The sequence below is a fragment of the Centroberyx gerrardi genome, chromosome 20, assembly GCF_048128805.1.
Source record: "Centroberyx gerrardi isolate f3 chromosome 20, fCenGer3.hap1.cur.20231027, whole genome shotgun sequence".
Taxonomy (NCBI): domain Eukaryota; kingdom Metazoa; phylum Chordata; class Actinopteri; order Beryciformes; family Berycidae; genus Centroberyx; species Centroberyx gerrardi.
In genome coordinates, this window is record NC_136016.1 from 9,607,501 (window position 1) to 9,619,301 (window position 11,801).

The following is an 11,801-nucleotide window of genomic DNA, read 5'->3' on the forward strand; positions in this document are numbered from 1 at the left end:
TTTATTTTAAGAGCCCTTTGGATCATCCTCTGTGCTCTCATTCCTACTCATATCCTATTCTGTGCTGCTGAGATGACCCAGTTTCTCCACAGGGTTCATTAAACTTTCATCTAATCCAATCTGAACCTAAAACCTGACAATCCATCCATCCCTGTGTGGACATGGATGTTTTTCCAAAAATAAAGGACAAAAAGGAACATTTTAGCGCACAGATTCATACAGGATGCCACAGGATATTTTAAAAGTTCATGTGGTTTTTATTCCAGTTTAGATCACTGAAGACTGTGGCATAAATCTGAGTTTACACAAACCGCTCAGATAAATCATGCAGCCTTGTCATGCCTCTGCCTCCATTCCAGCTGAAGGGGGCAGCATCCCTCCACCTTTATCCAACAACACACACACACACATCTAACCATTTGTCCCACATCACTGAATGAGAGTGTTTGGGACTGACATTTTATGTGTGCCCAGGCTCACAATGTCACGTAAACCCATGCATAAAAGCATATTTCTGGTTTCACAGTAAAACCAACATCTGTTCAAAACAGAAAACGCAGCAGCAACGTTGCCCCTGCCACTGTGGAGAAAGGCACTGATTTGAAGGGTTTGGCAGGCGAAAACAGCAACATACTTTTACAACACTGAGACGCTCACGAACGGCGGCCAATGAGAAGGACTACAGGCAAGTCACACCATGAAGGACAAACTAATACAGTCAATTGAATTAATCTGGCAAAGTAATGCGCTGTTCCTGAGATGAGATCATTTGGTTTCTCTGCAGGAGTACACAGTGCCCCTTGTATTTGAACACTTCAATTGAAGGAAGGCAGGAACAACTTGGTTGGTCGACAGCTGAATCTGATAAAAACATAATGCTAACATGAATGAAACATCCCACAGCAAGTCTCCATTAAACACTGATTAAAAAAAAAAAAAAAGACGTTGGAAATGAGCAATTTCGTAATCTCCCGCAATCCCTTACAATTATAAGACAATTTACAGCAGCACATAAGATATATTCTGTCCTGGCCGGTGTAGAGATAATGCTAATCAAGGCCTCTCAGCCTCAGAGGCCTTTGTTGAAGTAGACGTGTTGTACGCTCTCTCCGTAACGAGCCGCGATGGAGTCCCTCAGCTCCGGCTCCAGCTTCGACACAGCCATGGAGCTGAGAAACAAACAAATCCACAGAGATAGAGATAGAGATAGAAGAACAAACGGAGAGACGGAAAACATGGTCAGACGTGATGATGGCACCAGTCTGATAAAGCCGATTTGTTTAAAGTGTACCGTTAAGATACCAGTGTGCATACCATCTCTGGGGGAACAGGGAGCAGGCAGCAGGCACCATGAAGACCAGACTGAAACACAGAACACAACCGAGTTCAGTCCAGCCCAGCCAGTTTAATTCACTGAAATTACTCTGACCCTGCAACCCTCTCCGCTGTCCTACTTACAACACTCCCACCATCATCACTTGGATTGGTCCGTGGAGATACGTGATCCTCTGTGAAGAGAGAGAAAATGCATGATGACAGATACACCCATTCATGTTGGGGAATGCTGCAGGAGGACGGCAACGTAGGCAAAGGGTCTAACCTGCATGAACTTATATCTTTCCAGTCTCTGCATGATGATGGGGAGGATGACTGGCGAAAGGAAAGGAGGAGAAGAAGAGAAAAAAGTAATAAATACTCATATAAGTGTACATAACATGATAATCTGAAATCGAATTTTTTTTCTTTGCATACTCATTCCTGGTGCCGCCATGGTAATCCGAGAGACGACCACTTGTGTGATGCCCTTAGCCGCTGCTTTCTGAGGAGGAAATAAAAGTATTCAGAGAGGATTTGTGAGAAGCAGAAAATTTTTTTTTGATAAACGAGTTGCAAAATGTCCGAAACCCTTCAGTGTTTACCTTAGAATCACCCAGTTTGTTGCCATTCTCATCTGTGACTGCAATCCCGTTCAGGATTTCCCTAAGACAGAGAGAGAAAATGAAGTGAAACTGAAACTGAGAATGTCAAATGTTGTGATTTTCTTTTGCCTCTAATCTCCGAGCCATGTTGCAGTGCGTGTTACTTGTAAACAGTCTGTTACTTTGGTAGGTATTTTGTGTATATGCTAAAAGCAGAGAGGAACTTGAATAGGCCTGCACACAGCATTACCGCTCCATGAAAGTGATTACAGACAAGACAGGCAGCTTCGACCGGAGAAGGCCTGACAAAGACCTAGTCAGGATGAAACGCTGCCTTGTTTGAGGCTTGTTTGTCTTGCCTCTAATACAATTTCTCCGGAGCAGTAACGCTGTGTGCAGGACTACCAGGAAAACCCCAAAACAGGACGAGCGACCATTTGCCTTGATCAGGCTTCTCAAAATGGTCGCTCGGAGAAAGGCACAGCGGACGATGAAATTTCAACACACCTCAGCAAAAAAAAAAAAAAAAAAAAAAAAAACAAATCTGCACAATACAACGCAATTCCTGCCTCGTCATATGTTTTTATATTTTGCTCTGGTGGGACAGAGTGCAGCACAGAGGGACTCACTGCTGCCTCATCATAGGAATGTTAACACAGTTGGCTGCTGCCACGGCTGCAAACGGGACCCAGCGAGCCACCAGAGGAGGAGCTTTCTGAAAGAGAAGAAACAAGTCACATATTATCATTAGTTTATTTACTGAGCATCTTTTTGTCCCCACATTCTAAAATATTGATCATCCAATCTGTCCTATATGTGATATAACATGGTGCCTAATAGGAAATCGTATTACTGGAATAACTGGTGCTTTTTCCATTACTGATTTTTATGTTATGGCATTTCTGCTTTATTTGACCTCAAATAGTATAGAGAAACAGTAACATGAGTCAGGGAGAGGGAGAGGTGATGACATGCAGTTAGGAGAGAGACTCAAACTCAGAATGTCACAAATACATGAGCTTAGTTCATTTCTCCAAAGTACCACCCTGTTTCCAGCTAGATTTAACCAGAATCTGCTTCCAAACAGAGTGAATGCAAGATGACTAACCTCTGATGATTGGCCATGACTGTTTTAATATTCAGGTCCTGAGCCTGTACTCGTCACCCAGTCGCTACCATGCTTCACACCAACACATCCTTATTCATTCTTTCAAAGCTTCCAGTTGAGTTTGGCAATTAAATAAGCAAGAAGAATGAGTCATTATTAAGGTGAAGCACTCAGCCAACCTTGTGCAGATACAGTGAATAGTGAACGGTCGGCACCGTATGTGTTTCTGTCTGCGTGTGTGTTTGTTGTCTTGTACCTTTGTGTAGAGGTTGAGTCCCACGGCTGTTGCTAAAGCTGTGCTGGTTGCTGTTATGTAGGCTACTCCAATCTGCCTGCAAGAGAAAACAGTTACAGCTCCTTCAGGATTACGGCTCCTTTCAACCACCCACATCCGCTGCATGTAAACAGTGACATTAAAACTCAGGCTCTTACTTGGGAGTGATGGGGGAGGCAGCGTTGCGGTTGGTGTAGTTGACCAGAGCATTGAAGGACTGATTCACCCACTGCCAGAACACCACAGCAGGGACCGTCCTGGAGGGATAGAGGGAGGGGGAGAGGGAGTTTGGAAACCTGTAATGCTTCCTTTATCGAACTTTAGGCTGCGGTGAAATGACTTCTCCGCAGCTCTACGCTACCTGTAGAACTGCAGCATGCAGCCAGTGATGGCCATGCCTCCTGGGACCTGGAAGGACATGCGTCCGATGAGGTTCATGCGGTCTCCTGTGTCTGGGTGGAAGGCCGAGTCATACAGCTTCTTGGCGTAGTGGAGCTGCTCCTCTGTGGTGCCGGGGGGAACGGATCCTGCCCTGCAGGGAGCCAAGGAAACACACTGAGCACGCTCACTACCACATGAGGAAGGCGTGCGTAGACATTTACATCCCATCAACATCCTGCAGAAACGCTCTTGCATAAAACTGTAGTTTGAGTTATGGCTTTTCTATTTGAAACTGACAGCTGACAGATAAAATCTTCATGACACAGAGTCTGAGCCAAACCATTAAAATGTATTGCAAAATGTCAAAAACTGATGAGTGTTAATGGAAAGCCATTTTTTCTCAATTGCTGAAACGCTGACTTATGAAAGATACAAGGTGTGTACAGAACAGTGTTGATATGTGCCTATTGTAAGAGATTACATGAGACAGCTATAGCCTGTGTGTGTGACAGAGCACTTTCAGTTAGCATTTAGATTTTGTGTCCATCTGTGTGTGACTGTTACCTGCAGCTTTCTACTAATGCTTTGGCCTCATCCAAGCGCGAGTCAGGCAACAGTGCTGTTGTGCAGTCAGTGATGTTGAAGAAGTGTTTCAGTCGGCCCATAAATGTAGACTGATCCCATCGCGGTGCATCAATGTCAAATGAGCTCAAAGCCATTGTGGTTCTTTTGGTTTCACAAAGTAAAAATCAGTCCCACTCCCAGCTTGTGTTAAGGAGTCACAAGCCAGTAGACAGCGCTGGGCCCTCTGGTGAGTCCTGACAAAGGACACTCAGCAGCTGCAGTCGAAACCTGAAAAAAAAACAAAAGCAAAGTTAGACTACCAGTCAAAAGTTTGGACACGCCTGATTGAATGTACTATGTTTTTCATTATCTTAAAGCCATTTTGATCTAAAGGCTTATGCTTAAATGCTTGAAATTTGTTTTTAGACAAATACAAATAGTGAAGTTGATCCTATGTATGAATTTCTTTCCAAAGCCTTTGCCTTTCCATCAAGGCAAAGGGCGGCTACTTTAAAGAATCTAAAATATAAGATAGTTTTGATTTGTTTAACAATTTTTTGGTCACTGCATAATTCCATTTGTGTCATTTCATAGTTTTGATGTCTGTATTATTATTCTAAAATGTGAAAGATAGTAAAAAATAAAGAAAAATGTGTAAAATGTGTATGGCCAAACTTTTGACTGTTAGTGTATACTCAAAAATTAGACACACACAAATTAGCCAAGCCATTGTAAAAAAAATATGCAGATGACAAAATTCTTCATCTAAACTAAACCGTTCTTATTAACTGCCAGAGAGTTTGTCCCAGCTGCAGCTAAAACATAAACTGGCCCAAAGTTGAAGACTGAATTATTTGCATGTCCCACTCCAGTTAAAATTCATAGTTCCTCTGGGTTCGTTCTGGTTCATTCTGGGTTGCCCTCCTTTCTAATCAGTCATGTCAGGCCTGAGCTGATGTAATATTAACAGATTTTTTAGCTCAGTGGGTCAGAGAGGTCTGGGCGACATCACCTTTCAATTCTGCCCCATTCCCATACACTTGCCCAGAGGTGTGTGTGGTGTGTGCGTGCGTGTGCACTCCTGCATGCACACATTGTTAACAAACAAAATTGTGGCTGAATAAACACAAAATCTTGTCTCTCCCCACAAATTAGCACCAGAAATCATTGACCATCCACTCATGCACTAGTAAATGGTTCCATAGGTTCTCAGCTTGAGTTTTACAGCTGCAGCATTCTCTCCATTTCCCAACTAGACTAGAAACAGCTGGCTGGAACCAGAACTGGCTGACTACAACTGCATCTACCCTAACATCCCTCTGTCCATCTCCTCCTCTGCATGTGGTAATAGTAATTATTCAGCCATTGGGCAGGTAACTGAAGATGTGATGTGTCCTCACATGTCCTGCCAGTTCAGCTGAAATGAGGGGACATGAGGGGACATGAGGGGACATGAGGAGACGAAGACTCAGCCTAAGTCTGGCCGGAACTAGACTGACTGTTTCTGGAGCTGTTTGTTTGGAAAGCAGGGTCAAGGTCTGCAGCACCATGTGGGGAACACTGGACACAAGCCAGCAAAAGTAAAGCTGGACCTTAGTGCCATGACATGCCAACAAGAATATAGAAATAATAATGATTGAATTAGATCGGTTTAGGGCTGCAACTAACGATTATTTTCATTGTCGATTAATCTGTTGATTATTTTCTCGATTAGTTGTTTGGTCTATAAAATGTCAGAAAATGGTGAAAAATGTCGATCAGCGTTTCTCAAAGCCCAAGATGACGTCCTCAAATGTCTTGTTTTGTCCACAACCCAAAGATATTCAGTTTACTGTCATAGATGAGTAAAGAAACCAGAAAATATTCACATTTAAGAAGCTGGAATCAGAGAATTTTGACTTATTTTTCTTAAAATTACTCAAACCGATTAATCGATTACGAAATAGTTGGCGATTAATTTAATAGTTGACAACTAATCGATTAATCGTTACAGCTCTAGATCGGTTAGATGAGTAGAAACGTTGATGACCCAAAAATGACCCAGGGAACTGGGTCATTCAACAGCAGAGGATATCGATAAGAACAGGACAAATAGAGAGGAGGTAATGCGACAAATAAGTGGAGGAAAAGGCAAAAGAACATATTGGGAATAACACAACTAATAAATGAATAAAGATAGTGTCTTCAATGACAGATTTGCAGGTTTGCTGTTCACAGATCTACAATTTGTCATTGTAAATTGTATGAATTAATTAATTAGCCTAATTTGTGGAGAAGGAATGATAATGGGAAAGAGTGGGAGGCAGAAAGGGGTAAAAGGCTGAAAAGGTTTGAACCTGGCTAGTCTACTGCATAAGAATGGGAATGGTATAGTTGAGACAGGCTGGAAGCACTATATCCCTCTTTTGGTGAGGCTTGACAAACTGGATCTGCAGGCCACAACCGCCAGTGCACAGTAACCACCTGAATTCATCTGGATAACTATTACTTTATCAGGTGGAGGGATCCCTCTGTGGATAGGCCTATGTGCTGGAAAGATACATCTGAACAGTCTAAAACTGAACTAAACGACACCAACAGCTGGTGCATGTGCAAAATGTTTAAAGTTGTATATGCAATTTCATCCATGAAAGAAATACAGTCGTTCTCCGGACAGCTGGGAGCGTTTTTCTGCTCGCTCTGGATGTCCTCCTACCCAGCCGCTGTGAACTGACTGACACATGCAGGCTAGTCAGTCCAGCACCGAGTGATGCAACTTACTACCCAAGTTACTAGACCGGGCTCCGCAAGCAGTACTGAAGAAACTATGAGTCACAGCGTCGACAAATAAACTGCAATCTACAACTACAAGAAGGGAATACATACCTTTAAGAGATTCCACGACTGCAATACACAGTAACCTGTCAACGGATCAAATGTGGTGGTGTGGTATAGTAAGGGAAGGTGCACGTGGCATGCCGTCCTCCAATCAGGATCTGGGGCAGATCCCTACGTGAAAACCCGACTCCCCCTTTCTTTACAAAGATGAAAACGCTCTGGGGAACAAAACCTATGAAGTGTCCGATATTAAAATAGACGCCAGTTTGACTGCATCATTTGAATTTTAACCATTTCGCATGGGGCTACAATACAAACTACATCCCTGATACAGACATGTTTTGTTATGCGTCGCGTAAGATACAGAAAATATCACAACAGAATTAATAAAAAAAAAAAATGTGAACAATAAATATTTGTAGACACTTGTATGGGCAAGAAATGTCATTTTCACAAAGAGGAAACCGTAGCAGGTAATCCTCACTTGTGTTGTGCTCGGCCTTTGATCGTGCGTAAGTGTACGTCTGACGTCATTCCCCCTAGTAACCCTCGGCGGCGTCTCTCGGGGAGATAAGGCAACAAGATGGTGAGTTTAATTTATTGTAATAATTAGCCCTTACAGGAGACATCAAGCACCAGATACGCAATGACCCGCGTCAATTAGTGCTCATTTATATTCCTTTGCAATCTAACCTCTTCTGTCGTTCGCAGCTTGTTGAAAAAACAAAGATTTGACTGCAAAAGCTGTGCTTCGTTCATTTATCACGGGAGATTAGCCTAGCCCGTTAGCTAGCAAGCTATGCTTAGCACCGATTTGCCTGGCGTAAGCTAGCTCTCCACTGAAGCAGCTAGCCAACATGGCTATCTACACAACAGACAGAGATAATGTAGGTAGCTAGTTAGTCACAGGACCTGTTATCCTTGCTGGTCCTCTTAGGAGAGTGCTTACGCATCCCCCAAGCAATGGAGGAGGCTGGAAATTGACTTGCACGGCCTGTAGTGAGGAGCCGGGGTGGATGGAAGGGATGCCATTCCACAATAGCTAATGGTGGCTTACTGCTACAATGCTCCCCCTGTTCCCCTGGCAAGTATCATCACATGGTTGTTTCGGCTCTGCTCATTGATGTGGCCCTACTGGCTGGCTCGTTGCAGGGATTGCTGTCGATCCTGCGCAAGTTAAAGAGCACACCAGACCAGGAGGTTCGGATTCTGCTGCTGGGTCTGGACAACGGCGGAAAGACCACTCTGCTCAAACAGCTAGCATCTGAGGACATCAGCCACATCACCCCCACACAGGTATGGAGGACAAGCTCATGCACACACAGCTGATTTCAAATGGCTCATTACCTGTTATTGGAGCAGACTGACATCATGGGGATCGGATGCATTTGGCAGTTGTTACCATTTTCATTGCTGGGGATCAGATCAGTAACCCCTTGACTACTAGCTGGCCTCTCTAATGTGTTGTCTGTTCTTTCTCCGACTGAAACTACTCAGGGATTCAACATTAAGAGCGTCCAGTCTCAGGGCTTTAAACTGAATGTTTGGGACATCGGAGGCCAGAGGAAGATCAGGCCCTACTGGAGAAACTACTTTGAGAACACGGATGTGCTGGTGAGTGGATCCTGACGCACCACAGCTCCTGGTTGTGTTTCTGCAGACTCACCTTTATATAGCAGCTTAGTTTTTTATTAAAATCTACTTCAACCCCTTCATCCTGAATGAAATCAATGGCTATCACATGGATGTATTGAGGACTTGCAACACGCGCTAACAAGGGAACCTGCCATTATGTTTCAGATTTATGTCATCGACAGTGCTGACAGAAAGAGATTTGAGGAAACGGGCCAGGTATTTCTAGTTTTTATTTGTCGATATATGTGTGTTCTGCATACAGTATTTAGCTGTTTCTATTAATATGGAGAATTTGAGTCTATTCTTCTTCTGTGTCGTTATTTGTGTGTGTCTTTGTGTATAATGTATAATCCATGGATGCATGTGTGTGTGTTGCAGGAGCTGGCTGAGCTGCTGGATGAAGAGAAGCTGAGTGGGGTTCCGGTGCTGATCTTCGCTAACAAGCAAGACCTGCTGACGGCCGCCCCCGCCTCCGAGATCGCCGAGGGTCTCAACCTGCACACCATCCGGGACCGTGTGTGGCAGATCCAGTCCTGCTCCGCCCTCACCGGCGAGGGGATTCAGGTGAGGAGCATGAACAGAAACAGTGTTCATTGCAGAGGGAATTGTAATGACTGTATCCTTTTTGCATTTGTTTTTATCTCTAATATCCTGCTGTTTTTCCTCCATCCTCTCTCAGGAGGGCATGAATTGGGTCTGCAAGAGTGTCAACGCAAAGAAAAAGTAGCTCCGCTTCTAGTCTTCTACTACTCAGGAGGAGCAGCAGCAACACACACACACACGCATATACACGCACACACACACATGCACCCTCCTGAGCCCTAGTAAAATGGGATATACCTGTGAATGTACACACACTACTAATCCAACATGGACTTGAAGAGCGTTTTTAACCCCCTGCATCTCCTGTATCGCCGATGTTTACTAATCTCAACACGACTCCCGCGCCTGCTTCTAAAAAAAAAAAAAGGGGGGAGGGCAGTTTGCCTTCAAAGGGAACCCATGCCAGGAAAACACCCTCCTCCCCTCCCCTCCCGTCCCTCGCCACCCGAGTCCCAGCCGCTCCCAGCCTCCGCCCGCCCCTCGGTGGAACCTCAAACATTCCCGTAACTGCTGTCTTTCATTGGAATACCAGCCTGTTCTTTTAAACACCTTTTACATGCTGTCCTGGAAACCAGAATCCCCCCCCCCTCCCCCTCCCCTCTCTCTCCCTCCACTCTCATTCATGCAGGTCTATATGTCTTGTTTCTTTTTTTATCTTATCATTCCATGATGGCTGTAAGCGCTTTTCTTGCTATGGCTCTGTTTGAAGTGAGGTATATTTTTGTAACTGTTTTATTTATGGTGATGTAGAATGTAGGATGCTTTCAAAACAACTGGTGTGGTGTGTGTGTATGTATGTGTGTGTGTGTGTGTGTGTGTGTGTGTGTGGTTTCTAGGACATCGGAGAAATAGTCTACTGTGCTTAACTCCCCCTGTAAAAGGTTATGAGGTGATACATGTTAATATGTATAAAAAAAAGAACATTATGAAATGAAATGGTTAAGAGGCACTACATTTTTTGATGATCAAGTGTAAATAGCATGGCCCTGTGTTCATATGTTGCGTTATGCACATGTTATAGAGTATGTGTTACCCAGCTGTACTTGGTAGTCTATAATGTCTGCATATCGAATGTGTGCTGGCAGATTTTTAACAGAGGTATACGTATGTTACAATGCATTTCTTTGTGCGTCTCGGGGGTCAGTGAGGGAATTCACTCTTAGGCATTTCCTTTTGATATTCTTGAATGTAATCTGTCCAAGGATTGAAGGTACGTGAATAAAAAAAGGTGGTGAGGAAAAAAAAAATGTTTCCAGATATGATTTCATTTAGAAACCAGTCAGAAATCACTTCCACTTACTCATGCACTTCTGTTTATTCAGATCAGGTAGGGATTTAAAAAAAAATCTTACCAGACATTTGCACACACACACACACACACACAGCCATGGCAGGTGGGATCAGCTGGTGATGACAGTGATAAAGCCTGTTTGGAGAGGCCGCTGTGGGAGACAGCAGACCAGGCCAGAGTGTGTGTGTGTGTGTGTGTGTGTCTCCTGCTGCAGCTTTGCATTCAGCAGTACTGTGTCCTATATGTGTATTACAGTTGAGGGGATAATTTAAGGGGGGGGGGGTCATTCAAAAAATCAAACAAATGTATCCTTTGGAGAAAGGCAGTTTTATTTGATGGGAAAGGTGGAGGAGCGTTATTGCTCAAACTATGCGATGGCTTTATTGGTTGGAATTTATGAGGAAGTAAAAGTAATGGGATTTTGATATAAAAAAAAGCAAGAAAATAAAAATAAAGCACATTCTTTGGCATACTGGTAAAGAGGTGTATATTATGACAAAATGAGCTAACAAGGTGAAAAAGTCATTTTTTATTTCATTATGACTTTTAAGACAGAAAGACAGTGTGTGTCTTAAGAAGTGCTTGATGTCCCCTACAGGCATACTTACTGAACTACATTCGGGGCCATAAATTATTGCTCAGAAGACAGAAAGAGGTATTGCATTTCAAACAGTGTGCTCTGTGTGTTACGTGTGTTCATGTCTAACTTTGCGTGTGTGTGTGTGTGTGTCTCTAGGATAGGATGTGGCTGATTCAGAGCGCCTCGGAGACTTTCAAACGGCCTCTCTTCTCTCACAAAGATTCTCATTGTCCAATCTTCCTCTCCACTCAGACATAAACAGAATGTACTTGTATTGTTCCTCATTTCTGGTACTTAACTCCCAGTTACGTTAAATTCTGACAAAGCACTATGGAAACTATGATACACGCAGAGAGTGAATCATATTTAGAAGCACAAAGGCATTTTATGGATCGGTGCTTTGAGGGTAATGAAAAAATTAAATATTTTACTGGCTGCATGAACTCAAAAAAAAAAAAAAAAAAATCAAAGAGCCAATTTTCCTTTGGGCAGAGTCTATTTAGTGTTTTATCTACAGGCGTCTGTCGAAACCTCTGAAGGAGAGAACACAAAGTTCTGTGGTTGTTTTATCAGTGAATAAAAGCGTTTTTTTCCCCCCACAGTGTGTGGGTGATTTAAAGGAGCCAGAC

The 11,801-nt window shown here is 43.4% G+C and overlaps 2 protein-coding genes across 2 annotated transcripts; one reads left to right on the top strand and one right to left on the bottom strand.

The window, feature by feature from the left end:
* Positions 1 to 236: 236 nt before the first annotated feature.
* On the bottom strand, positions 237 to 7,301 carry sfxn2 (sideroflexin 2). Its single transcript, XM_071922869.2, has 12 exons — positions 7,112 to 7,301; positions 4,247 to 4,534; positions 3,663 to 3,833; positions 3,460 to 3,558; positions 3,284 to 3,359; positions 2,549 to 2,634; positions 1,920 to 1,980; positions 1,753 to 1,819; positions 1,601 to 1,650; positions 1,459 to 1,508; positions 1,315 to 1,362; positions 237 to 1,169 (listed from the first exon to the last, which is right to left on the bottom strand). Exons 2-12 carry the CDS (start codon positions 4,399 to 4,401, stop codon positions 1,070 to 1,072), a joined length of 963 nt encoding a protein of 320 aa, XP_071778970.1. The 5' UTR covers positions 4,402 to 4,534; positions 7,112 to 7,301; the 3' UTR covers positions 237 to 1,069.
* Positions 7,302 to 7,312: 11 nt separating this feature from the next.
* arl3b (ADP ribosylation factor like GTPase 3b) lies at positions 7,313 to 10,222 on the top strand. The gene is made up of 6 exons (XM_071922881.2): positions 7,313 to 7,649; positions 8,216 to 8,359; positions 8,561 to 8,677; positions 8,864 to 8,914; positions 9,077 to 9,262; positions 9,378 to 10,222. The coding sequence occupies exons 1-6, from the start codon at positions 7,647 to 7,649 to the stop codon at positions 9,423 to 9,425; spliced, it is 549 nt and encodes a 182-aa protein (XP_071778982.1). The 5' UTR covers positions 7,313 to 7,646; the 3' UTR covers positions 9,426 to 10,222.
* Positions 10,223 to 11,801: the final 1,579 nt, after the last annotated feature.

What these genes read in the sequence shown, in the direction of transcription:
- sfxn2 (XM_071922869.2), bottom strand. Translation starts at nt 4,401, where the DNA reads ATGGCTTTGAGCTCATTTGACATTGATGCACCGCGATGGGATCAGTCT. An exon ending in CATGGCGGCACCAGGAATGA is followed by an intron (nt 1,651 to 1,752) that starts GTATGCAAAGAA and finishes TCCTTTCGCCAG; the next exon opens with TCATCCTCCCCATCATCATG. An exon ending in AAAGATATAAGTTCATGCAG is followed by an intron (nt 1,509 to 1,600) that starts GTTAGACCCTTT and finishes CTCTCTTCACAG; the next exon opens with AGGATCACGTATCTCCACGG.
- arl3b (XM_071922881.2), top strand. An exon ending in GATTTGAGGAAACGGGCCAG is followed by an intron (nt 8,915 to 9,076) that starts GTATTTCTAGTT and finishes TGTGTGTTGCAG; the next exon opens with GAGCTGGCTGAGCTGCTGGA. An exon ending in TCACCGGCGAGGGGATTCAG is followed by an intron (nt 9,263 to 9,377) that starts GTGAGGAGCATG and finishes ATCCTCTCTCAG; the next exon opens with GAGGGCATGAATTGGGTCTG.